The following is a 27336-nucleotide window of genomic DNA, read 5'->3' on the forward strand; positions in this document are numbered from 1 at the left end:
GAGCTGTCGTAGCACCCTTGAGAAGTCACAGTTTTATGGTATTGTGACCCCAGCTCAGGACTCAGTGACCCAGAGAGCAGGTTACACCCTTTAAACTATCTCGGATCAGGATGTTACGTACAATCTTTGTGATTGCTGAGTTTTTGGGTTTGTTTTTTTTCCTCAGCATCTGCTTTTGCTTGGAGACCTTTTGCCTCCTAAGCCAAAACCAGCAGAGAACCTGAGATCCCCACTGGAAAGGCTGTTGAAAGTTGTAGGTCAGAACACAGTGGGTCAGAAGGAATTTGGAATCAGAACATGATCCTGCAGGTTGCCTGCAGGTATAGTTCCCAAAGATACTTATAGCAAGGAGAAACTATTGATCAAATTCAAGTAAAGCCAAAAGACAAGTTCAGCACCAGTGCCTGCTTCTGCCAGTAAGGTTTTGTCCACTTACGCTAGAGTGAGATTTGGCCCAGGGAGATGAGGTGAGTGTACCACAGGAGTGATCCAGCGTGGCTGTTCCTCCATTGCTGAGCGAGGAGCAGTTCTGCCGATCTCCACTTGCTTATTGAGAGGCTCCTTTCTGTGTTGGGTTAATTCCTTGGCCAACTCTTTGACCCTTGTGCTGAAGCATGCGCTCAGAACATGGAAGGAAGAAAAGAGCTTTGATTTCCAACTTGTGCTGCCTTCATATTTGCATGGAAATCCATTCTGCAGCACAGGGAGGGATCAGAAGTCTCGGTCACAGCTGTCCTGCTGTCACCCACAGCAACCGTTTGGTGCCCGAATTTGAAAAGTTACCTCATCCACAGCCTTAACTGATCTTTCGTACAGGTATCATGGCCCAGGCAGTGGCTGAACAGAGCATCTGAAGGGGGAGGAGGGAAGGTGCTTGATCCACCCTAGGTGCCTTTGGGGATAGCAATTAAGGTGAGGAAAGGGAGTTAAAAAACTTTTCCACCCTGTATTGATACGGTAGGAATGAAGGAAAGAGAGACCACCAGAGGTTTTAGAGAATCGGAGAGCTGGAGACACAGACAAGTGTCCCAGTCTTCGCAGCTGCAGGATAAAGATCAGAAACAGAATATAGTTAAGGACATTTTGCAACAACTTCCCCAGCAATGGCTGCTCAGCTGCGGCACAGAGAACAACTGACTCCACTGATGTTCTCACTGCCAGCAGGGACATACGTACTGATAAGACACAGGTTTTACATCAAAAATAAACATTTCAACACAATTTTTGTGCGTCCATGGAAATATATAGAAGAGTTCACATTAGGGTTGCTTCTAATGTGATTTGACCCTTTGAAAGTGAAGTGGCATTGTTGGTCTTCAGTCCCTTCTTCTAAATACCCCCAAGGCTCCAGCAAGCCATCCTTCAGTGCCAGTGAGTGAGTCCTAATACTAGAGCCATGAGATTTTTTTCAAATAAGAAAATAAACAGGAATAGCTTCCCCCAGTTTGCCTTGCTCATCCTTCTTTATCCTGTACTAAAACCAAAGAAGGGCAAAAGTGTCTTGCCTTTTTCCAGGTTAGTCACTCATACTTTTTTGTGACAGATGTGGAATGGTTTGGGTGAGTCCGTCCCAGGGAGCTGGATGTATAGATGTCCAGCACATGCATAAACCTTGCTTTACGCTGCACTCAAAGGGAAGCCAAACCAGTCTGTATGTTTCTCTGTGGCTTCTGATCCACTTCACAGTCTAGTTCAAGGACTTACATGAAGCTTCTGGCTTGGTGCTAGAGAGAAACATTCAGCTTGAACATGAAACTTCACTTGGAATAGTGGCAAACAGAATTACAGGCACAAGATGCAGGGCCACCAGATCCCACTGGGGCCATACAAAGGACTGTCCCAACAGTAAATTTTCTGGTGGTTTATCCAACCCACTCTGAAGGAAACCAAGCAATGTGGTTTCTGCCACTTCCCTTTCAGAGGGCCTTTGTCAGCCAGATAACCCCTGCAATGAGGCAACATTTTTTGCTGCGTAGCCTCATTTCCAAACATGTTTCATGTTAACTCATTCCCACAGGGTTCCCTGGGGCTGGGGATACCAAGGAATTAAAGCCATACTGCCAGAGAGGCCAAACTGCTGCAGGTTCTTTTGAGGTCAGCAAGTGACAGGCTGTAAATACAACTATCAACATTCTGCTGGTACAACAGCTTTGCAGGACACTTGCCAATGTGCCTTTCTCAATGCATCTTTTTTTCCCCTCTGCTTATAGCTGTCCTGATGTCCTTGTAAATTCATCCTGGAACTTCATTTGAGGAAAGGATCTACTGAATCAAAAGCTTCCTTCTGCTCTTCCCCTTCCCATAACTTCCCTCAAGATGGCATCCGATAGCCCCGAGTCACTAATGACCTTGTGCACCGATTACTGCCTTCGCAACTTGGAGGGGACTCTCTGCTACCTACTGGACAATGAAACTCTCCGGCTTCATCCTGACATCTTCTTGCCAAGCGAGATTTGTGACAAACTTGTCAATGAGTACGTTTCAGGCCTGTGGAGAAGCTGTTGTCTGGTTTGGGAAGAAGCCAGGAGCTCAGGGAAGGGGGAGTATAGTTCTCTAAAAAGAGTGATGGGAAAGGGGGGGGAAAAAAAAGGGAAAGAATTCATAGGGTTGCTTTTTTTTTTTTTCCAATTGATCCTCATATTAGAAATAAGGATTTGCATTAACTTCAGAAGGAAGTGTCCCCAGGGACTAATGTACTGCTATGTATCATTCTAGTTTCTGTGGAAATCACCATTTCCACATAGGTAAACCCAGAGTGAAACAGTCACTGCTTCTTCCAAGAACATCAGTAAGCAATAAAGGAGTCTTTCTATTTCCCACCACTGAAGCATTAAAGCTCGCTCTCAAACCAGAGAAAGAAGAGTGCAAAGTGCTAACAGATGTTAAATTTTAAGGCTACTGCTCCCACAGCTTTCCAAAGCAACCTGTTTCCATGGATTTATATAATTTGGCTATCACAGTCTCTCTTGGCTGAACTCCTGCCCACAAAGTCTGGCAGAGAACTTTGGCCAGGTAATTTTCTGAAAAGTGAAAAAAATCAAATTACTAGCTTTAAACAGCTAGGGAAAAAAAAAATCTTGGAGTCTGTACTTGCCAGAATCCAGTTTGCTCACATACACACACGACCTTGCACAAATCTTTGCCTGAGATTTTCCTAAGGACCATTAGTTCTGTGCAAGAAGAGGTAATAGGACAGCTCCCATTACTCCAAAGGCTACTCTGGATGATTAGGAGGGAGTGTGTGTGTGCTTACACACTTGGTCACATTCTCTTCTAACCAGTGAAGGTGCTAGAGCTGTAGCAGAGCCTTTGTGTCGTGCTGTGCTAATGCCATTACCCCAATGCAGGTACGTGGAGTTGGTGAAGACGGACAGCATCTTTGAACCCCATGAAAGCTTCTTCACCCTGTTCTCAGATCCCCGGAGCACCAGGCTAGCTCGGATCCACTTGCGGGAACAGATTGTGCAGGACCAGGACCTGGAGGCCATCAGGAAGCAGGTGGTATTGCACTGACAGCTCCCAGCTGCCACTTTGCACAGCAGCATTGCTGCATGGGCACCAGCTAGAATCCCAGGCACCCAGAGATTCCCAAGACTCCATCCTTCACCATCCAAATTTTCTTTGGGAGAACCTCAGCTTCTCCCTTCTCAGCTCCAAGAATCAATGGAGGGAATGGGATGGGGACACTGGTCAAGTAAGGTGATACAAGGTCTCAGGCTCTCCCAGTGGGAGGTGGTGTAGCAAACAGGGTGGGCACTCTACCTGTGAAATATTTCTAACTTCAATTTCCCATCTTCCAGGATCTTGTTGAACTCTACCTGACTAACTGTGAGAAGCTGACAGCCAAGAGTCTGCAAACCTTGGTGAGCTTCAGCCACACACTTATCTCCCTTAGCCTCTTTGGCTGCTGTAATATCTTCTATGAGGAGGAGAACCCTGGAGGCTGTGAAGATGACTGTTTGGTGAACCCCACTCGCCAGGTCTTGGTCAAGGACTTTACTTTTGAAGGCTTTAGCCGCTTGCGCTTCCTGAACCTGGGCCGCTTGATCGAAGGGGTAAATGTGGAAACATTGCTTCGGCCTTTGGCCTCCCTTGCAGCTCTTGATCTCTCTGGGATCCAGCTGAATGACGTAGGATTTCTGACCCAGTGGAAGGACAGTCTGGTTTCCTTAGTGCTTTACAACATGGACCTTTCAGAGGAGCACATCCAAGTGATCGCACAGCTTCGCAAGCTCAGGTTAGCAGATCTGTTCTTCCTTGTTTATCCTTTTCCTACTAATAGTGAGTGGTCTACTTGCCTGCTAACAGAGAGCCACCCACTGCTGGTTTCAAGTTATAAACCTTCCCATGAACAGGCTCACTCATTGACTCACTATACATATCTGACATGTCTAAAGCCAGCCTCCATTTTGCTTGCAGAAGGACACCGTTTAGCAGAAACTCCCTCTCAGAAAAACAAAAACCATCACATACACCCCAAAAAAAGAAAAAAAACCCCAAACTAACCACCCCCCCAGCCAAACAAAAAAGAACAGCAGAATACCTGAGACAGCAAAAAATTTACTACAGATGTGTACATAAACTAATATAGCAGTAATCACACTGTGAATCTCAGTCCTCCAAACCACTTGTCAAACAGGATTGTCCAAAGTTTAATTCTAATTCTGAGGTAAAACTAGGAAAAGCTCTGAGCTCAGACTGTCTACTTGCTGTGCTCTGTGGAAGCACACTGTGCATGGATGGCGCAACCAAGGGAACAAGCAGTGTAAATAAATAGGCACTCCTGACCTAACAGTGTTGACAGTGAAATGACTTCCTGAAACAGAGTTGAGACAATTGCTATTCAAACTGCACAGTGGTATCAGGAAAGGGATCCAGGACTTTAAAAGCCAAAGAGAAGGGCCTTACTATTCACACGAAGGATGCTTTGCAATGGCTTTAGTATCATCTCTACTGACTGCAGACACTAGGGGGTACCATGTTAACATATGACCTGGAGTCTCAGAACATCCTGGATAACATTTTCAAAATCCAAGTTCTTTTACTCCCAGTGACTTGCAGTGAAACTTGGTCTACAACAGGTAGAAGACACTTTTGTGAGTAAGATGTTGGCTCCTGTCTTAGGCAGTTTGGAAAAGTCTCTGTCAAGGGTCTTAGCTACTGCTTGGCAGGCAAGAGCAGCCCCTGTCCTGTAAGGGACCCCACCTGCACGTGATGGCTGGTCAGTTTATCCCACCAGTCACTCAGCATCAGGGCTTCCCCAAAGCTTAAGCATTTAAATACCTGAATGAAATCAGGGCAGTGTAGTAGCCTGGGGTGGAAAAAATACAAGATTGGGGAAGCAGACAAAAACTTGTGTAACTTAATTTGTGGGATGAGGCAACATATGTTTCTGAGGATGCAAAGATCCTCTAGTGCATCTTAATCACCAGGCAGAAATGCTCAGGTGGCTGCTGTGATGGAGCTTGGGAAAGGCAGTTCCTGAGCCGGAAGGAGTTTCCTTTGTGATGTGTGGCTAAATGATTCATTGTGCTCCATTCCAAGTAGACCTCTACCAGATATTTGTGTGCTTTGGTTAAACACAGGGCCAGATCCTGGCTGCTGGATCCTACAGAACCACATTCCTGTATCTTGTGAAGAAAATAATTATAATAAAAAATAAATACAAAATAATAATCACACTTGGCTTGTCATCTTCCTCTGGTAGAGAGGCAGAAGCCCCAGCTAACGCTTTCCAGGCTCTGAGTTGCTCTCTGTCATTTGCAGGCACTTGGATATCTCCCGAGACCATCTGTCGAGTTATTACAAATTCAAGCTGACCCGGCGGGTTCTAAACCTATTTGTGGAAAACCTGGTAAACCTCACCTCGCTCGATATCTCAGGGCACACCATGCTGGAGAACTGCACTATCCCAAGCATGGAGGAGAAGATGGGCCAGACAAGGTAAGGAAGCAGCAATTACTGAGGTCTGCTTGGATGGATAGATCAGTCAAAGATGAATTAAGAACCGTTCCCTCTCCTAAGTTTCCAAATTCTGTAGGTCTAATTAAAAAGCAGGATACAACTGTTCCTAGTTTCTCCTGACACTAAAGACTGGTATGGGAATCAGCTGTGATTCCTATATGTGACACATGTAAGGACTTTTAAGAATAATAAAGAATTCATTCTATCTGCCTGCCATACATATCTGAAGAAGTATTTTGGTTCTTCTCCGCACACATTCTTCCAGGGATCTCTTGCAGTGGTTTATATTTTTTCTGAAAGGACTCCAAAGCCCTTCACCCATTTTCTACACGAAACATTCTTACCCTCACTGAAATCCAGGCTTTTCCAAGACAGAACATTTCTACACTGAGTCAATACATCAGTGTTCATAGGAGGGCTGAGTGTTTTAGGAACTTGGAATCTGAAGGCATATTTTCAGATTTGACCTGGATACTGGGCAAATCAACCTTTGAAAATCCTGGTGCACTTCCGAAGGGGCATACCTAGAGTTCTGGTTTTCCAGATCAGCCAAGAACTCTGCCGTCCTATTCCCTGGCTACTTACTGAACAAAAGCAAACAAGTGGGACAGTACTGGCTCCTTTCCACCAGAGCTGATGAAAAAATACTGGCTCTTGATCAATAAGGAACATGGCAAAACTAGTCTTCTTGCACGATCACAGGAGCAGACTAGCATGTCTATCAGATGACATGCAGTCCAGTTTGCAAATACTTTGGATCAGTGAAATTGACAGCCCTTTTTTAAGAGGAAATGTTCACCCCAGCTAGTGAATTTCCAGGAAAAATTGTACCCGGGAAAGCTGCATTCTGTCTGTGTGAATTCTTACTGCTGTTTCTGTTCAGCACATTTAGCCCTTCACTCAGGATCACCTGGGATGAATATCTAGTGTTATGTTTAGGAGAAGCTGGCTGATGTACAACTGAAGTGTAGCTATTGTCACTCTAGTTAAGACACAGTACAGTCAGAGTGAACGGAGAGCTGATAGCTGTGTCTGTGGCAGGAGACATCTGAACACAGTACCAACATGAGTGATCTCTTTTTTTTTTTTCCCCCCTCAGCATTGAACCAGCAAAGAGCAGCATTGCTCCCTTCCGGGGTCTGAAACGACCGCTCCAGTTCTTGGGCCTTTTTGAAACATCTCTTTGCCGCCTGACTCATATTCCAGCCTACAAGGTAATGAGGCCACAAAAATATTGGCAGTAGGTACTTGGTAGAAGTGAAAAGAACATGAAAATTACTGGCTGCCAGTAGAGTGGAGTTCTTAGGGTCTCAGGTGCAGCAACTGAGCTCTGACCTTTCAATAGCTACTTGATAATGCAGGAAAACTGCCAGAAGACAATACCTGTACCTCACATGGTTTTTACAAGGGTTAAAAAACATGCTTCTTAGAGAAGGGCATGGAAGAATCTTCCATGAAGGACCAGGATGTCTGTGACTACAAGAAAAGGACTTAAGACAATAGGAGTCTTACTTGTGACTAGCATCCTCCTGCCCCAGAGGTGCCATTTCTCATTCCTCTGGGCTGAGAAGTGACTCAGCCTCTTTGCTCTCATCCTGGGCCTAATCCTACTAGCAGGACAGAGGGAAGTTTTATGCTTCGACCTTTCAGAGATCCTTTCTCATGTTGGTTGTCCTCCTCCATCATTTCTTCCCTGACTCTTTTTGTTCCTTTATGCCAGGTGAGTGGAGACAAGAATGAAGAGCAAGTCCTGAATGCTATTGAGGCTTACACTGAACACCGGCCAGAAATCACTTCCCGGGCCATCAACCTCCTTTTTGACATTGCCCGTATTGAACGCTGCAGCCAGCTGCTGCGAGCCCTTCAGGTAAGCCCCATGCTAGCATTTACTTCACCCTGACAAAGGAAATTTTGCAGTCCCAATCTTTTCTTCACCCTGGGACACCATATCAGGCCATTCTGGAGAAAGTTCCAGTAGTGCAGTGGAACTGGGTACCTTCATTTTGTAAGCACGTTCCTGCAATGCCTGGGCCACGCATTCCTTGCAGGCTTGTAACAGTCACTCCAAGACTCACAACATGTCAGTGGCACTTCATGTTGCTTCTCTGCAGCTGGTGATCACAGCCCTCAAGTGCCACAAGGATGACAAAAACATCCAGGTGACAGGCAGCGCGGCACTGTTCTACTTGACCAACTCCGAGTACCGCATGGAGCAGAGCGTAAAGCTGCGGCGTCAGGTCATCCAGGTGGTGCTGAATGGCATGGAGTCCTACCAGGAAGTCACAGTAAGAGCAGCCCAGCCTCCTTCAGCTCCCGTAGTCCTTCTTCTCTGTATTGAGACTTTAGCCTGGTGTTAGCATCTGGGTCTTCTAAGCCTTCAGGATGTGAACCAAGGCAGACACCAGAGAACCTGTTGCCCAGATCTGCTCCTCACCTTCACTCAGTGATGGGGATTGCATGCAGGGTGCTCCTTATCCACGTGGCGTTCTCCAGAACAAGGGGAAGAAAGTGATGATAGCAAGGCTCCTTTTTATCTGATAATAGTGGTCAAAGGGTGTATACAACACACAGCATAGATGTCTAGCACTGACCGTGCAGTGAAAAGGGTGCAGGCGCTAGGGGTGTCGAGTCAACAGAAAGAAACTTCATCTTCCACCCTACCGGAAGCTAGCTGACATTGTGATGCCACTAGGTTGCAGAATGGCGACTGCTGCATAGAGAGCTTACAGGCAGTGAGGAATTGGCTAGGAAAGTAATGGGCATTGGATGATTATGCAGCCCTGTGAGACGAGACTGACAGGGAGAGAATACAGGGTATTGATAGAGCACAGCTAAAGCACAGTGCTAGATGGGAGGGTAACAGAAATTTTAGCGGTCATAGTCAAGGAAGAAGATGGTTTCAGTACCAAGCAGCAAGGAAACATGAGGTGATGGGGTCCATGTTTTTGTAGCCACTTGGCCCAGTGTTTGCTTCCTTTTGACCCAGGTACAGCGAAACTGCTGCCTGACACTGTGTAACTTCAGCATTCCTGAGGAGCTGGAGTTCCAGTACCGCCGAGTCAATGAGCTGCTGCTGAACATCCTCAATCAAAGCCGGCAGGATGAATCTATCCAGCGCATCGCTGTGCACCTCTGTAACGCTCTGGTTTGCCAGGTGGACAACGATCATAAAGAAGCTGTGGGCAAGATGGGGTTTGTCATGGTTGGTATGGTCCCAAGGTGTCTACTTACCCTTAACCCAAGCTAGCACAATTCCCTTGCAGCAGTCCACCAAATGCATCCAGCCAGCAATCCAACTGTGCAGTATCACGGGAGGGAACTAGTCTCCTAGCAGTGCTAACCTTTCCTAGAACCTATCCCTCCATGTGACATCTTTTACTTGCTTACCAGCACTGGAAATCATGATCTCAGAGATAGGCTGTCTGTGAGAGCAGGGAAGCAGCGTAACTTTATACCTCACCTCTTCACCACATCATATTATTTCCAGAACTGGTACCACCTTGTGACTAGCTCCTTCTGCATCTCCCTGAGTTTGTGACAGCTTCCCAACTCACATCAACCCATATCACTCACCTTTCCAAAGTACTGCAGAGGCCACCGCTTTGCTGCAGTTATACCACATTCCAGACTTTGTCATACAGATCAAAACTGACTTGACTGCAAACTCAACAGCTCGGGGACTGTGACATAGTTCAGCTCTGTGAATACTCGCAACATTGAACATAACCCAGTTCCACTGGTTTAGAGAAAGAGATATCAAGTAGGTTCTCTACAGAGGATCAAAATTGTGTATGCCTGCAAATTGGCTGTAGCCAGCCCTGCAGTACTACAGCAGTTAGTTTTAGCTCTGTGATTCTTGAACTATTTCTCACTGTTCCCCTTTCTCTGCCCACAGACAATGCTAAAGTTGATTCAGAAGAAGTTGGCTGATAAAACGGTGAGTGTTTCCTGCAAAAACATTATATAGAGAGTATTTTCTCTTCAGTCTGACTTAGGCATGGAGATCAGTCCAGAGTGCCAGCTCAGCTTCTCTAACAAACACAAGGCATCTTAGCTGATGCTACAGAATTTCCTGTCCCAGGGTGAGGGCAGGGCAATGTGAAAGGGAGGCAAAAATATTAAACAAAAAAACCACTTTCTGACAAGTTGAAAGTGAATAACAAGATTTTCCTACCTCTGGAGCCATCTATGGTGATACCAGAGAGGAAACAAAAGTGGTTGGTTTGCACTGGGCTCCTACATTAGCAAAGCTCTGTTTCTGTCCCTTTCTCTTTGGCTCTGTAGTGTGACCAGGTGATGGAGTTCTCCTGGAGTGCCCTCTGGAACATCACTGATGAGACCCCTGATAACTGTGAGATGTTCCTTAACTACAGCGGCATGAAACTGTTCTTGGAGTGCTTGAAAGTAAGTATGTCCACTGCTAAGTGGACATGCAGGTGCCTGGGCGGGATCTATAAGCAGTACTTCCTATGTTGCACAAACAAAAGAAAAAAGCTTGCATATTTTCTTCTTTCTCCCATCCATCCACCCAAATAGTAGAAGAACAGAGAAACTTACACTCACCACGTCTTCCTCTTTCTCCATCTTGTACACAGTGCCCCTTAAGTAGGGCAGCAGAGAACAATGGGCTCTGCCCTCAATTCTCTCATTTCACATATATCTTTAACACTAGAGGTTCCACTTAGCATCTGCTAAAGAGCCATTGCTGACTACCCACAAACACACAGCCTTTCTAGATATCCTGTACAATCTTTCTCCAGGGTTGCTTGTTCTCAGCCCTATGTTTGTATAATCCTGTTCTTTGCTTGCTTAGGAATTCCCAGAGAAACAGGAGCTGCATCGCAACATGCTGGGCCTCCTGGGCAATGTAGCAGAGGTGAAGGAGCTCCGCCCACAGCTCATGACCTCCCAGTTCATCAGTGTGTTCAGGTGGGTGCCTGGCTAATGAACAGCTGAGCTGGGGCAGTGTGAATGCTCTGGAGCTCTGCTCCTGAATCACCTGGAGACTTTTAAACCTTTGGTGCATCAGCACTTGTAAATGATCTCTTCTCTCTTGGCAGCAACTTGCTGGAGAGCAAAGCAGATGGGATTGAGGTATCCTATAATGCCTGTGGTGTACTCTCCCATATCATGTTTGATGGTCCAGAGGCTTGGGGTATATGTGAGCCCCACCGAGAGGAAGTTGTAAAGAGGATGTGGGCAGCCATCCAGAGCTGGGATATCAACTCCAGGAGAAATATCAATTACAGGTGAGGAACAGAAAAGTTTGGCCCACTCACCTAGGAGCCAGGTTTGTCACATGAAGCAAGCACCAACAGAGAGAAGGGAAGAAATATAGCTCAGCATGGAGGCTCTGTTTAGAGTGAAGGAGGAACACCCGTAGGGATATATTCTTTAGTGAGGGTTTTACATGTTCCTTAGAAAAAAATGTTACACAGGCTGCTGAAATTAGACACCTTGCCTGGCAATTCCTGTGGGATAAGTGCGGCAGCCCAACAGAATTTCTCCTGCATGTTTCTGGTGAAATTGCATAGTTCAGGAAACCCATGACTGAGTATTTGGGACTGCCTAAGCATTCTCCTCTGAGACTGCTGTCCTTTACACCTCTTTAAATCTGTTTGCTTCTGAAAGTCACGTGGATTGCTGTAGCTTTCACTGTTCTCTGGGGGATATTTAGACACAGTTCCCAGAAATCTCTTCAAGGGTTAATACAACTGGTGGAATCCTCCAAAGCTCTTCCTGTAAGAGGGTATCAGGTACTCTGTATTCTCTTAGTGCTTAGCAGACATCCAGAACAAATGGCATTCCAATGCCTGAGCTACAGTATAGACACATTATTGTTGTCAGAAGAAGCACAGCAACCATTGCACATGAGCAGCCAGCTTTGGCTGGGTATAATTTTGCTTTGGCCCCTCTACAGAAAGATCAGTGCTGCTGGGTTTCAGCTGCTGTGAGGAAATGACTGACAAGAGGATGGAAATCAGTTCTTGGACTCGGTTGCATTTGTTGCAGCTATTTATCTGGGCAGCATGTTTATGCTAAAGTGGTAGGACCTGTAAGCCAGCCAGTATTGCCATGTGACACAGACTTAGTCTTTGATGCCAGCATCTTTGACATGCCAATGGATTTACTGCTGTGGTATCTATGAGCACAGAGTTTGTATTGCTTTGAGTGGCAAAGGTGCTGAAAGAAGCAGCTCTTGGATTTTTAACAACTTCTGCAATATTTCTGTGCAGGTCATTTGAACCAATCCTTCGACTTCTTCCACAAGGGATCTCCCCAGTCAGCCAGCACTGGGCTACCTGGGCACTGTATAACCTGGTCTCTGTCTACCGTAAGTTCCCTTTTCAAAATCACATCCACTGCACTGTAGAAGTTGAGGGTGTGAATCTGAGCTGGTTAGCTGAAAAAGTCTTCCCAGCTTAGCTATGTAGGTAGAGAACCTTCTTTGAATATGCAGGAATGTGCAGGCAGCACAGCCAAACAAAAAACAATGAGACTTAGTGCATAGGAAATGCCTTCAATGTTTGATCCTTCTGGCCATGCTCTTATGTTCTCAGCTGTTTTGTGTCTGTCGTTTTCACAGCCAGGGCACACCTAGCAGGCTGGCTCCATAAAAAAGAAAAGTTTTGTGGCTTCTCAGGCCACAGGCTTCTCCTTCCCGTCTTGCCACCCTTTATACCACTCCTGTGAAGGTTTACAAGGACCTGTTTTATTCTTTTCTCTGCAGCTGACAAGTACTGCCCACTGCTGATCAAAGAAGGTGGGATTCCCCTTCTGAAGGACATGATTAAAATGGCCTCAGCACGGCAAGAGACCAAGGAAATGGCCCGGTAGGAAACCAATGCACTATCATCAAACATTCAATTAGCTTTAGTTTAGTTTTTATTCTTCTACATCAAGTAAGACTACCAAAGAAAGGCCTGTACTGAGGTGTACAAGAGGTAAGAAGCAAACATAGGAGAAGAGCAGGAAAAAAGAGGGTAAAACCAGAACACTAGAGAGGTGTTTATAGGTGGACAATACACACAGGTCATTCAGGGCTGATGGATGCCAGGCAGATTGGTTACAGAAGTGGCTTGTTGCACAGGGGAGCCACATGGCTAATTGCATGTCTTACACTGACAGTCTCCAGTCAGCACTATTCTCCATACTTGTGTGGGCTCCCTTGGCTCCACAATCATATTGGCCTGTCAGTAAAACTGCTAACTGCACAGTTAAAATGAGAGGATTTTTCAAAAGGTGGAGAGAGTCCATTACCTTTGTGAGCTTCCCCAACTTACTTTGTTATGTTATGTGACCTTCCTTTGGAGTCAATCTTATAGAGTTTTAAAAGCCAGCTGCAGTTTCTCATCTTTGGCAGACTGAGAGCTATAACTTCATACCTGCAGGATGAATATTAAAGAGCGGTAGAGATCGGCTGGGAATACATGCCTTGTGGGTGAGCAGCAGGCATTCCCCATAGCTGAAGGGTTGCTAAATGCTGGAGGTGACTGAAGCCTGCAGAAGACTCTCACAGTTAGGCAGATTGTATATGGTGATGGGACAGCGCAAGAATGGTAAATGAAAAGAATAGGAAAAGCAGGGACAGATGACAGCAGAGTGAAGGACAAACACCTGTATGCATGTGTTTCCTGATGTGATTCAAAGTTATCTGATGATTTGGATATGGGGGTGATAAATGAACAGTCACATGCAGATCTGGATGTATACTAACATGACTTGAAATCCGAAGGGGATGAACTGTGAGCTCTAAGCTGCTTTTGTGGAGTATACTGGTTTTGATGCAAATATCGGTTGATAACATATCTCAGAAGAGACTGCCTGCTGCAAATAGTATACATTTACATAGAGAGCAAGCTGTTGGACAGTTCTTACGTTACTGTCCCACAACTGTCATGCAATAAGCTTTAAACTAAACCCTCTCTCCTTGTCCTTGTTTTATCCATAGGAAAGTTATAGAGCACTGCAGTAACTTTAAGGAGGAGAACATGGACACTTCCAGATAGAGGCAATCATCTAATGCCTCTTGCCAGCACTGTATCCAGCTTCTCTCTAATTCACTGTATATAGGGAGGACTCTTTCTTACCAACTCGCCTGTTGGAAGGAAACTTTATGTGTGTGTGTGAGACCCTCAGTAGATGAAGGTGAACAGGGGAGGGGGGAGGGACTTTTTGCACAACAAAATGCTTTCCTTAAATTAGTGGACTTTTTTGTTATGAAGTTTCAGGTTGAAGTTCTGTGTGTATGATTTCTGTATAAAAAGAAAACAAAAAACAAAGACAACTACATTATGTATCTTTTAACGTTTTGATTTTAGACCACACAGAGAGCCTCAAATGATCATGAGCTTGAAGACCTAGTTGTGTGATCGCTAGTGTGACATTTTTATTTCCACTTTTTAGAAAATTCCCTTTTGCTGTATTGCATGAGGTCCTGTAATGTCTGCAAGAACACCAGTCCTGAATTGGTATTGGCTGCTCAATGGGGTTACAGGCAGTGATGAGTTATTTATTTGGTTAGAGAGGTTGGGGGACACAATACCAGAGAGTTAGACCAAAAGGACTGACCTTTTTAGTGATATTTGTAAGTGGAAGAAATGGGGAAGAAATATCTTTCAAGTCAATTCACTCCCTTAAGGGTTTTATTAGAGAAGACTCACATTAATGGAAGCATTGCTAACTGTATGTGGGTCATTTGGAATTAAGACATTCCCATTAGAGTCAAGAGGTCTGTTTTGTCCCCTTTGGTGGTACAGTAGGATCTGCCAGTCCACCCAGCCTTGTAAGGTCAGGTATGACCAGTAAAACCAGTTACACATCCTTAGCAACACAGAGCTTTTCTCTCTAAGGGAGCCTGTGCAACAAGGAACAAGGTTTGTTCACAAAGGGCTACACATCTTCATTCCAGTCCTTCACCACCTTTTTAGTTGTGTCTGTTTTATGGGGAAGGGCTACAAATGCCAGAGAGCATTCTTCCCCTCTTCATAATAAGCTCTACTAGGGCCCAGTCCAGAGCAGCTTGTACCACTTGTGCAAGTCCCAATAATGGACTGGAGCTGTTCTGCTCTTTTTTGCTCTGCATCAGTGGAAGCCGTGCTCAGTGGCAAAGTAATCTCTCTTTATAGGAAGCTCACTGCAGCACAAGTGCTGTAATTGGAGGTGCTAAAGTTCTTTCCTGAGACTGGGCAGTCTCCAGGCACCCTTTGGAGGGTGATCCCATGAAACAGCACCTCTTGTTCCACCCCAACATCTTCCCCCTCTTCTGGGAAGCAAAAGCCCCTATTCTTATCTGACTCCCACTAGCACTAACCAGTGCAGTCCTGCTTGTATCAGCAGTATTACTCCAATTTATGTGATGCAGGTAAGAGGAGAGTCCCACTAAGGTGGTCTTCACCTGTAAGACTCCAGACCTATAAAGGCTCAAGAAGCCAAAGGCCAGGGTTTGCCTCACAGCAGGGCACTCAACGACACAGTGTGCAGTCCACGCTTAGAGCCCTGTGTTTGCCACAGTTCTTTCACAATTCACAAATCTTCCCTTAGAAAAGGTTTTCTATCTGGTAGCAGTAAGGAAACCATGGCTATGTGAGTTGGGACATTTCAGGCCTCTGAGCACAGCCTCGCTGCTCTCTTCCCTTGTATACATTGCTCTCAGATTTGACTCGCTGCTATGAGGTTCTTCTAATGCTCAGAGTTAATGTTGTCATTGCTGAGCACATTATAGACAGATCCTAGATACACAAACTGACACTTTAAATGACAGAACACAGCTGCCCTGGAGAGGTTTACTTTTTCTGCCAATATGGTGTTATTCGATGTCTTTTTTTTTTTTTTTTCCTTTTTAAGCATACATCATTTGTTTTGATATTGTGAGATCTGTACTTTTTTTCTTTAAGTATTTTTCAAACTTATATATATTTTTGTGTCACTTTTGAATTGTTTTCATATGGTTTGCAAAACTTGACGAATTATACTTTTTTGCAGTCGTTTGATTGAAATGTATTTTTCTCTCTCTTATTCCTGTTCCCCAAGACTTTGCGTCCCTATGAGCTTTGAGACAGGCAAGCTTATTTCAAGATCTGTTTTCTGTATAACATTTGCTAATCTTCTTCCTGGATGCAAAACTAAGAGAGGCTGCAAGTACTGCCAGCCAGCCTCGGTGCATTAGGGGAGTCAGGCTTTGCTCATTTAATTCTCTATTTAGTGCTGCTGTCCTTTTGAAGTTGTTTCACATGACAGTGCCACCCACTAGGCTTTCTTCCTTTCTAATGCCCATATAGTGAAAGCTCCTGCCACTAAAAATCTTGAATCACATGACAAAGAGCACTCAAGATTCTGCCTATGTTGGCAAGGTGGGAGTGGGGCAGAAGGGGACACATCACAGATGCGAGAGGTATGAGAAACCCATGTTCCTGGAATGCAGCTGCCACACTGGGGAGACAGCTGGAGCTCAGGAACTCCCATCTCAGCTAGAGCAGACCTCAGCCTTGCATTGTAATCAGGCTTTACTCTTGTGATTTTGGCACAACTACATCAAGGTTAATGAACAACCCATGGCTTGGTTCCATCTGCCTCAAGACCCCAAAGGTTTGGGTTTTTCAAACCAGTGCCCCTATAAGTTCAGCAGTGACTGAAGTCTCACCTGCTGCATGCTGGACCATGGTATCCCAAACTAACAAGATCTAAGCTACAACAAACCTTTGTTTCACACTGTAAAGATAACCTCTGTCCTCACTGCTCACATACCCTCATCAAGCTATACCTGAGCCTGAATCAGGATAAAAAGATTTCAAATTCCCAGCAACATGGAGATTAATGGAGTCAGGCCAGCCTGCCAGAAAAGCTTAGCTTTCTGAAATCTGTCACCGATACCAGGGGGAAGGGGGAACTATAACTGGTCTGTTACAGCTAGGTACACATAAGATTTTGAGTCAGGCCACCAGCAAGGTAAATTCCTGAGAGAGCATTTCAAAAGAAATAGCATCCCTGCTAGAGTAACATGAACTTTGGCTACAAGCTTCAATGTCTTCAAGCCAACAGACTTTGTGAGCTGAAAAATAACATTTCCCTTTCGGTAAGGAGCAAAAGAGAGAAAGTTATCCTCTGAACACCTGAGCATAATCCAGGAATTCCTGTAGTTGGAAGTTTGAAACTAGTTTGTACCTTGGTTTCCCTAACTGAAACAACAGGAGTTGTTGCACTCTAGGCATAATGCATGTACCATGACCTGAAAGCACTCTCTGGAGGCAAAGAGGAGTTAATGAATTGCTGCCGTAGATCCAGCACTCAGGACAGAACAGGATAATTGTCTGCAGCCATCATACCAATATTCTGCAAAGGAGGGGAGGGCAAAGTGGCTGATTTTTTATGAAGGTCTAATGTAAAAGGGGAAGTTGGATACCCTGAAATGCTCAGCTGTTACAGAGAAGCCTCTCAGGCCTTCCAGCTTTGCTGGATCGAAGGAATGAACCAGCAGACTTCAACTCCACACAGAATTACAAAGCCAACGACCAACCCTGCCCAGAAAACTAGAACAGGGTTCTTCCTGTCAAATGAAAATCCAGCTGGAGAGGAGTTCATAGTGTGTAAAGATTCAGCAGAGGGGCTCCTTGTGCTCTGTAGTTGTTGTCCTATTCAGATTCTTATTCATGTTTTCACTACTACATTTCCTTTAATATTCAAAAGCTTGGCAAGCAGAGCATGAACACAACTCAGTATTTCACTGCAGAGACAGTGCCAACAAAGGAACCCTCTACCTTGACTGTATATAGTTTCCTTCCCAGCTGGAGGATGCCTCGTTGTTCAGTGGCCCAAGTCAATGATACAGCAGTCCTCAGCATGCAGGGTGTCAGGTGTCTGCCATTTTCCCCGGAACAGATAAGAGAGCAAATTGGTGAGCAACTTTCCACAAGTGCTTCCATTTTACAAGATCTGTGGGAGGAATTGCTTATACAGATTGGCATCTACTTGTATGAGGCTTAGCACCCAACAGCACCAGCCTTTCTTATCTACACCAAGCCAAGAAAGTGTAGCGCTGATATTTGTGGCAATTAGTAACACTGCAGATAATTCATCTGCACCATGGCTGTTAGTACTCTGCACCTACCTACTGGCTGAAATTATACCTGTTCAGCACTGAATGCTACCCAGCTTGTCACCTTGGTTGGGCTTCTGCTGCAGCCACTCTAGTCTCTGCAAAAGATGAGTGGGAAGAAAAGTCTTGGAGCTGTGAGCCTATTCCCTCTCACCACTTGAAGAAGGCAATTAATTACCAGTGGAGCAAGAGCTATAGGGGCACTGCATTCAGGCACTACTCCACAGAAAAGACATTTTCTTGAGACTGTTTAGGGAGGAGCCTGCCACAGCTCAGGTGTTGGAGGGTAGCTTGTGTTGGAAAAAAGAGAATTAAAAGTAGGGAAACAGCTGGTCTCCACGACAACAATGTGTATGAAGCACAGAGGGTAATGGTCATCAGGAATGGATGAAAAGCAACGTGGGGGCTGGATGAGAAGACGGCACTTAAAAAAAAGGAACGAGGGAGAGAGATTTCCTGCTGAACTGAAACACTTCTGCTTTAGCAGACTATATTTTCATTTCATATAATTGTACTGATTCTCTCTGTAATTCTTTTCTTGTTTAAAAAAAGTTTTTAAGCTAACCAAATATGTATTTCCTTGTTTTGCTTAAAGAAAATAACCTCAGTTATAATGAGCAAGCATCTGCTTTTACTCTGTCCATTGACCTGCCTAATGTTGAGAGGCCTGGTTCAAATGTTTGTACATGGTGAAACCAAGCAAAAAAATAATAATGCACAACTGTTGCTTCCTTACAATTCTGAATGAATTAACTTTTCTGTTGTATCCATTGGATACCCGCTGTGTATTAAACCTAGTGCTTAACAATGTCTTCTTCCTTTGGTCTATGAATGTGGTTTATTTAGGTACATTACTGGTCCATTTGCTGTCATATATTTCATTAAAAATGAAAGGAACTGCCATGTGTTGATGATGCAGTTCAGTGGCTTTTCCTTTCATCACTCCAAGGGATACAATACTGTTTGTCAATAGAAAAGAGGCGTGGAGGAAGAGAGTATTGTTAAGAAATTATGTGAGAGGAGAAAAAAAAAATCAGAACAATATTTGTCTGTACAGATTGCCTCTGAACTCTGTAACGGATCTGTGGCTTGCATTCCACAGCCTGAGCTTTATAAGTGGGCAGAAGCTGAGTGCTTAAGAAAACACTCTAGCTTAAAACAGTCAGTCTGCTTTGAGGCCAGCATGACTTTCTTCTTAAGACCCTGGTCCTGCAAGGGTTCAACTGCCGGTTAATTCAATGGTCATTGTAAACTCTAAAGGATCAGACTCTAGGTGGCTGAAGTAGGAGGAGGAATCACATGAAACTGAACTGCCTCTAGGAAGCTGAAAACGTACCATGTTGTAGGAGTAGAGAGAGATACCTTAGGCTTCCAACAGCATGAAATTCCTAGCTAGAATGCTGTAAGAATCTAAATTGTCTGCTCAGAAACCTGCTAGTAGAGGCTTTCTAGAACTAAGCCTAATTTCAACCAGTCATTTAGGTTGAAACCCTTGAGATAGAGATAAGCTCTGATCTCTGTAAAACAGGTTTCAAAGCTGTAAGAAAAGATAAAAACGGTAACATGCACCAAATCATTCTAATCACAAAGCGAGAATACATTCCGTAGGACAGATTATTCTAGAAAATAAAAATGTTTCTACTTTTAAGTGGGTAATATCGTTACTACTCAAATTGCCTTCATTAAGCTTTAACATTTACACCTCTCTGCAAAGAACGGAGAGATACTACCCACCTTTTCTTTCTGTTTGTAGGCAGCCTGATGTTACTCTTCCGAGCTTCCTACTGTTCTGAAAGGCTTCCTTTGCAACTCAAGGAACAGGAGGATTTTCAGGATATTTAAAGCAGGCAGAGTAGCAGGGCCATCTCACACACAAACTCTGTACATGAGGTTTGGCAAGTGCTGATGCAGTCTATGAGGTGTCTGAAGGAGGATTTCTGTAGGTTTTGCATTTACCTAGAATAAAACAAAAAACAAACAAACAAACAAAAAACACACCAGAAAGCAAAAGGATTTGAGTGATTGTTGGAAATTCAGACTACAATTTTTATTAACCTTTCAGCACAGCTGTCTCAGATAAACCATTTAAGTAACCTGTGCAGCCAGGTGCTTTCCTGGAATCAGCAGGTGGCCACCGGCTCGCTTTAAAGAGACTAAAATAATCAAGAATGCACCATTTGTGGTCAAACAATACCAAGGAATCAGCTACTTTTCAGGTGCTGGAGGATAAATTTGCAAAGAATGTGATTTTTCTTTCCAAATTTTTACTGGGAAAGAAGGTAACAAAAGCAGAAAGATACATCTATGTTAAAACTGAAAAGAGTTTAAAGAGAAAACATTGATTTCAGAATTTTTACAGGTCTGTGATGAGATTCATCTCCCCTAAATAGACAGACACTCAAATTGTAAATGTATACATCTAAGCTAGTCTTCTTGGCTTTTTTTTTTTTATTAGCAAGAGATAAAAACACATCTAAGGTGCAATTCAACTGCTTTCAGATGAGAAGAACCATTCTCTAGCCATGCCTGCTTCCCTCTGCTGCTGTCAGGGGAGCCAACGACCCCGCTCAGATGCGAACGTCTTCGCTGCAGACATCTGACGGTAGATCAAATCCCACCCCGGCAGCCTCCTACCAAAGTTATGTCAGGCACTTCCCAAGCTCCGTTTACATTCACAGGGCTACCTAAACGCGTTCAGCCAGGCACGACACGACCTCTGCCTTTCTCCCGAGGGGATGGAAATCAACAGATGAAATCATCAAAAGGGGCGAGACCGGAGTCAACGCAGTGCAGCATCTCACTCAGACGGCACCTCCAGCCCTCGCCTTCCAACAGCACACCCCTGCGAGACCCCTTCTATAGCCCGCATCTCCTTGTAGCAGTATTTGCCTCGGGTGCAGAGGAATTTTACCAGCCACCCTGCGCTCCCCGCAATACCTGCTGAAATGAAACCCAGCCGCGGGGCCGTGCAGAGCCCGGGGGTCGGGGTGGGAGGACAAGCGGGAAGGGGGGGGGGGGCTGAAGGAAAGCACCTTTCTCCTGGGAAAGGCCCCCGAGGTGGAGGGCCAGCCTGCAGGGCAAAAGACGGGCAGGCGGTGTGAGGGGAAGAAAGGCGGCCCGCGGGCCGCAGCCAGGCTTTCCCCCTATAAACGCAGGGCGGGGAGGAGAGAGACCCCGGTTCCCCCTGGGGGGGGGGGGGGGGGGCGATCCTGAGGTGTCAGCACCCGCCCTGGCCCCGCTGCGGGCCCTCAGCCCCTCCTCGGCGGTCCGGACCACCTCAGGCGACCGCCCTGAGGAGAGCAACCAGCCCCGCTTCCCGGCCAGGCCAGGCCAGGCCCCGCCTTCGGGCGCTGCCCGCCCTTCCGGGCCGGCGGGCGCCATGGGTGCCGGCGGGCTGTGGGTGAGGACGGCGCACACAGCCCTCAGCGGGGGCTTGGCGCTGGGGCTCTTCCTGCACCGCACAGGTGAAGCGGGGCCGCCGCTCCCCTCGCCTCACACCCGGCCGTGGCGGGGAGGGAGGGAGGGAGGGGGGCGTGCTGCCCGCCCCGGGGGAGGGGGCGGCCGAGGGCCGCGCCCCTGAGGTGAGGCGGCTCCGACCCCGGCTCGGGCCGCGCCGGCCCCCTGCGCCCGGGGGAAAGGAGGGGTGTTCGCCGCCCTGGCTCGGCTTCTGGGCCCTGCGGGGGCCCCTGAGGGCAGAGGGGGGGCTGTGGGGCGCTGGGGAGCCCCTTCCGTTACCAGGTTGTCCCCGTCGCACCCCACGCCCTCTGGCCGCCCGATTTCTCCCCTTTTCCCCCTCCCTGTAGGTGCGGGACCCCTTTGTTAAAGTCAGAGAGAAAAATCCTAAGCGCTTCACAAGGAACTACTGCTCTCTTTTTTGGGGGGGGTACCTTTCAGATTTTCAAAAGCAAGAGGAGCGCGGGGAGCTGCTGCAGCCACTGATCTTCGTCTTACTGGTTTTGTGCTCTGTCCTGCTGTACTTTAAGGTGTCTCTCATGGATCCGGGTTTTGTTAAGGCTGAAGAGGAAGCAAAGGTATAGCCCTTCAGGAATGGAAGAAAGTGGTGAGGCTGTAAAATCTATAGGCTTGCTTTCTTTTTCTCACTCTGCTAGATAAGAACAATCTGGAAGTTTCTGTTGCACTTGGCATAAAGGAAACATACACAGACCATTGGAGATTAGGCCAGACAGTCCCCGATTCGTATTCTGTAACAGCAATAGGGTTCACAGACTTCAGGCATGTCTTTTACACCACACTCCTGTTGCAAGTGCACTGTGCCATTTGAGCATAAGTCCTCTCTTGCATCAGAGGCTGCAGTACCCTATGGAATGTATACATGACCTATTTTATGCTAACCACCACCAAGTGGTACAAGTGCAAAAAACCCAATCTGAACAGCAAGCATGGAAGAAGGTGCTCTCTGCAGCTCTATTTATCGAACTGTTTATAGATTTGTTGCCCTCTCAGAGGACATGTACACAAACAAGTTACAGTGAAGTAAATGGAAATGCAAAGATTCAGTAACTGCGAGACAGCCTACTCCAGGTTCACTGCCTTACTGTTTGTGTAGAACAAAAGCATTATCAATTTTAATCATCCATCATTAATGTAAATCTTGGCTGTGTTATGGATAAGTGGCACTGCTTTTACTGAAAAGACATCATTATTGTCTTTGGAAGTAAAGTCTAACCTTGTTTATTTTTGTCCCAAAACATAGTGTTAGTATTGCTGTGGTATCTTTTCCACAATTATTTCTGCCTCTGTGTAAACGTTGTTTTGATGGTTACAGTAGCCTGTTCTCTCTCTCTGTACTTTAACTGTCTGCAGCTTCTGTAGGAATGCTAAGGCATTATTTTGTTTAACCTTCCTAATAACAGAGATAACCAGCACTGTGTAACTGTTAAGTAAAAGGATCCAGACAGCCCAGTCATGCCAAGACAGCTGCACACAAAACCTCCTTAGTCACTCCCTTTCTCTTTTTTTGTAGGCAGGCAAGAGTGAAGAACAAAGTATGGTGATAGCCCAAGTTCCAACTCATATTAAGATGCGGCGTTGTGGTTACTGCATGGTGAAGGTAGGCATTCATAACATACTAGAAAAGAATGGGATGAGTGATTTGCAAGCTTACATTTTTTTTGGCAACATCTTTGTTCAGCTGCTGTTGCCAGTGTTTTTCTGCTCTATCATTGCTGCTCACTGCTCAGTGGTTTGGAGGCATGGCAGATCTGATTAATTCTGTCAAAGGGTCACTCTCCTGCTGAAAAACTCACAGAAAAAGTAAATACAACTAGCAAATTGAATTCTGGTACAGTCCTGAATTGAAAAGTGATCCAAACAAATTGTGTAGCTAAAGAGGTAGTAGTGATGGACATTGGCATGTATGCTAGTTTTCCAAGGCTGAAATAAGTCCCTGCTGGCTCACAGAAACAAGGATCTTCTTTTGCCATGGGAAAATTGTACTCCACATTCTTACTGCCCTGTCAGTCAGACCTTACAGTATTGTCAAAAAGGTTATTTTGAAGATATCTTGATAGAGAGTCAGAAAGGCAGTTGAGCATAACATACAAGAACTGCTGGTAGCTGTGAGCTTTTTTGGAGGCCTAAAAACAACAAAACATTAGCCTGAATTGTAAAAGATAGTATGAAGGAAAAATTAGAGCAATTAAATTAGCTCTTAAAACAGTTTGCCTAAAGCCTAGAAAGGCCTGTTTTCAGAGTGATCCTTATCAGTTTAATAAAATCAAGCATTATCTCAGCTTCCATAAATTCCTGAAGAATATCTACCAGGAGAAGTGAGCTTATTGCAAGTGGAAAAGCTGGCAAAACATATATACGCTTCAGGAACAAATCCTAGGAGGCACTACTTTTCTGAGCCAGATCTTTCATCTTCTCTGTTCCTGGTACTTGATCTGCTTTCCTGTGCAAGTGTCTTGTATTCACACAGAAGCAGAGACACTTTCCTCCTCTATGCAGTCCCATGAAAACATCCCATCCCTGCTCACTTTATTTGACAGCAGTGGTCCTAGTTTTCCACATCAATACTCTGCTCATGCTTTCCTGAATAGACTGATTGGGTCTATCTCCCTCCTTTGCACACTGGACTTCCTATAAATAGGTAGATAATAAAGAAAATGTATAGATAGAAGTAGTGTGGGAGACTCATTTAATTTGAATCTCACTCATTTATATCTGTATCAGGGGAATCATGATCCCCTTTAGTTGTCTTAGCAATGTTTATGCTGTGCTATTATGTCAAAATGGAGTGCTTTTGGGACAGTACTGCTGTGGAGGAAGACTATATTGCATGATGTTCTCTTCTACCAAACAGTGAGTTGAACCAGTGGACTGTTACTAGTGTTTGTTTGGTTTTGTTTTGTAGCAACCAATGCGAGCCAAGCACTGCCAGCTGTGCCAACACTGTGTACGGCGTTATGACCATCACTGTCCCTGGATTGAGAACTGTGTAGGAGAGAATAATCACCCCCTCTTCATAGTCTACTTGAGTGTGCAGCTTATAGTTCTGCTGTGGGGAGGTCACGTTGCTTGGTAAGACCTGGAGTCAGCACTTTGACCTCTGAGACTGCTAAAAGTTTTGGTGCTTATAGAGCCCTGTGAAGGGTTTACGTAGAACATAGTGACTGGATTGGCTTTGGATTTGCATTGTATCTTCACCCTCTTTTGCATTCTGGAGATCAGCTTTTCTGAGTTCCCTAGTCTGCTGAGGGACAACTTAGCTCATCAATAGTTGAGCAGAATCTGATGATTTGGGTTTCATTGTTCATCTTTGTCTTAAGCTTAAATTAACAACAGTACAAAAGCTAACTAATTTTGCTTCAGTTACTGTAATATGATCTTTGTTTACAAATCAAAGTACTGGAGACTCCAGTGGGGTTTCACCTGTACACCTGCTCAGGAGAGGAGTTAACTGAAGAGGATTGTCTCTCAGCTGTCAGGGGAACCAGCATCTTTTAAACTTCTGAGAATCTAAGTCACTACTGGTGCAGTCTCTTAAGAGTTTATAGTATATTAACTCTCTGTAGTACATGATTATCAGAAGCTCACTAGTTATGAGTCAAACTTAAGTATGACATCAGGTTTGCTTGGCTTATGTAACTAGTTCTACATCTTTAACTGTGAATTTATTTCTCTTTGAATTGAAAGGTCAGGCCTCTACTTTGAACAGTCCTGGGACTGGCTGCAGCACAACATATTCCTCCTCATGTCCTTCCTCCTGATAGTCATATTCACCATTGTTGTCCTGCTGCTGCTTATGTCACACCTCTATCTGATCTCATGCAACACCACCACCTGGGAATTCATGTCACATCATCGCATCTCCTACCTGCGACACTCTGAGTTGGAGAATCCCTTTGACCAAGGGGTAGTCCTCAATTTCTGGAAATTCTTCTGTTCATGCCACCTCACTACATGGGAGAAAATCTACTTTCACAGGAACGATGAGCCTGTCTAGTCATAGTAGTACCTACCTGGTAGAGTGCCAACACATCTGCAGGTTGCTAGGTAAAGCTTTGCTGATGCAATTGCTGCTGTTCCCTTGCACGGAACTTTAGTACATCATGAACTATGCAACCTGTTCATCCTGCACATTACATTTCAAGGATAGTCAGGGTTATTTTTGTATACAAATAACACTGTTAAAGGGGAGACACTGGTTCTGGGAAGGCCAGCAGAGCTGATTTCTGGAGTGAGCAAAGGTATCTCTCTAAATTTACTTCCTTTTGTTAACTGCGTCCACATCTCTCCAGAAGAGATGCAAGAGTAGTGTGAGCATCCATGTTCACTTCTCTTTCCCAAAGTTTCCCTCTCCTTTTGCTGCAAGGGAGCAGCAGCTATTAGAGACAATACCAGCCAGAATCAATATAATTCCTGTGGCCTTTCTTCAACATAGTTCTCACTGTGAGAACCATAGTGCCTTTTGTCAGTAGTGTTGGACATGTAATAGAAATATTTGAGTAAATATTTGGACAGTCAAAAGCAAATTTCATTTTGACCACATGCCTCAACTTAATGCTTTTCACAAAGATTTGAGGCTTAATAACGTGCATGAGAAATGGCTGTAAAGCACCAAATTCAGCTTATGAGATAATTAGCCTGTACTTTGTGATGCCCTGACCAGCTTCATAACAGTTTTTTCTTCAAGTTGATGGTGTTGTTAACAATTCACAGACTATTTTGAATCAAGTCAGCAAAGAATGATACCATCCACTCTTCTTTGGACAGAAAAGTAATAACTTGCCCACTGAATTATTTCTGCAGGTAATTTCATGCTCAGGCCTTTACTGTAGCTTGTGGGGTGCGTACTTCTTGCCTAGCTCAAGTAACACTGCTGGTAATACTACTACCTCAACATACTAGTAAAATTTGAATAAAAGAATATGAAGTTTCAATGCAAGAGGAAAGATTTTAGGTTCTGTTTGTTTCATTGAGATGAGGGGATGCTGACAGCTTTCTAGGACAGCAGCAAGCCTACTTGTTTTCCATTGTAATAAAAGGTCATACTTCCAAGTTTCCATGAGGAACTAAAAGGAAGTTTGGGGTGACCAATTTTAGCTTTAAAGACAGAAAAGGCTCTGGTGTGAATTTTAGTCTTCACCCTTTTCTGTTTAAAAAAAAACCAAAAAAACAAAAACACAGCACTACAACAAAACCTTAGTTAAAATTATTTTGTGCTTTAATTGCCTTGGCTCAGGAAATAACACCAGCTCAGGAGCACATCTGGCAAGCTGGTAAGATGCACTCACGGTTTAAAGTTGACAAGCACTCATGAAAGGACAGTATAGCCACTAATACAGCACAATAGTCCAAAAGCAGCTTAAAAACAGCAGAAGGATCCCTTTTTTGACCAACTCCAGAGTTTGTAATCTGTGTCCAGTCTGGCTTGTTCAGGGTAGAAACTCTTATCAGAGGGATATCGGAACACTAAGAATTATTTTCATAACAATGGTATACCTTCCAGAAAGGATTCTAAAGTTTGTTTGTGTCAGTGTGGTACCTGCTAAAGTATGGCTCATCTGCCACATAACAATTTCTGGTTCTTCAGGTATTAGTCAAATAAAAATTTGTCAGCAGGTACTACAGCTCAAAACATAGTTTTGCTCTGGTAATTCTTTTTAAAATGCACTGGGATGGTAATTTACAGTCTTTTTTACTATAAACTATAAATTTAAAGATTAAGTATGACTTTTTTGGTTCTTTATGCCTCTCTCTTTGAACCCAAGTTCTACATTTCACCTGTGCTAGCAATCCACTGTGCTACTTAC

General features: G+C 44.8%; 2 protein-coding genes across 3 annotated transcripts; both read left to right on the forward strand.

Annotated features, from left to right (window-relative positions):
• Positions 1 to 796: 796 nt before the first annotated feature.
• Positions 797 to 16460, forward strand: ZER1 (zyg-11 related, cell cycle regulator). 2 transcript variants are annotated; one of them, XM_010570964.1, is made up of 16 exons: positions 797 to 912; positions 2211 to 2474; positions 3348 to 3498; positions 3801 to 4237; positions 5767 to 5943; positions 7064 to 7178; positions 7685 to 7831; positions 8013 to 8249; positions 8951 to 9166; positions 9860 to 9901; positions 10249 to 10368; positions 10778 to 10893; positions 11025 to 11213; positions 12201 to 12298; positions 12695 to 12797; positions 13916 to 16460. In XM_010570964.1, the coding sequence occupies exons 2-16, from the start codon at positions 2317 to 2319 to the stop codon at positions 13971 to 13973; spliced, it is 2364 nt and encodes a 787-aa protein (XP_010569266.1). In that variant the 5' UTR covers positions 797 to 912; positions 2211 to 2316; the 3' UTR covers positions 13974 to 16460. The 2 variants fall into 2 exon arrangements, with proteins under 2 accessions (XP_010569266.1, XP_010569267.1); XM_010570965.1 differs by having other exon boundaries at positions 799 to 912; positions 8076 to 8249.
• ZDHHC12 (zinc finger, DHHC-type containing 12) lies at positions 13980 to 27004 on the forward strand (the record flags this gene model as incomplete). Its single annotated transcript, XM_010570963.1, has 5 exons — positions 13980 to 14112; positions 21953 to 22089; positions 23043 to 23129; positions 24435 to 24601; positions 25217 to 27004. Coding segments are annotated over 5 exons (834 nt in total), but the record flags the coding sequence as incomplete, so codon positions are not given.
• Between the last annotated feature and the right edge of the window lie 332 nt (positions 27005 to 27336).

The sequence above is a fragment of the Haliaeetus leucocephalus genome, unplaced genomic scaffold (genome assembly GCF_000737465.1).
Source record: "Haliaeetus leucocephalus isolate CR32 unplaced genomic scaffold, Haliaeetus_leucocephalus-4.0 Scaffold306, whole genome shotgun sequence".
Lineage (NCBI taxonomy): Eukaryota > Metazoa > Chordata > Aves > Accipitriformes > Accipitridae > Haliaeetus > Haliaeetus leucocephalus.

Coding starts and splice junctions, on each gene's coding strand:
- ZER1 (XM_010570964.1), top strand. CDS start 2,317: ATGGCATCCGATAGCCCCGAGTCACTAATGACCTTGTGCACCGATTAC. Junction 2,475..3,347: donor TGTGACAAACTTGTCAATGA/GTACGTTTCAGG, acceptor ACCCCAATGCAG/GTACGTGGAGTTGGTGAAGA. Junction 7,832..8,012: donor AGCTGCTGCGAGCCCTTCAG/GTAAGCCCCATG, acceptor CATTCCTTGCAG/GCTTGTAACAGTCACTCCAA.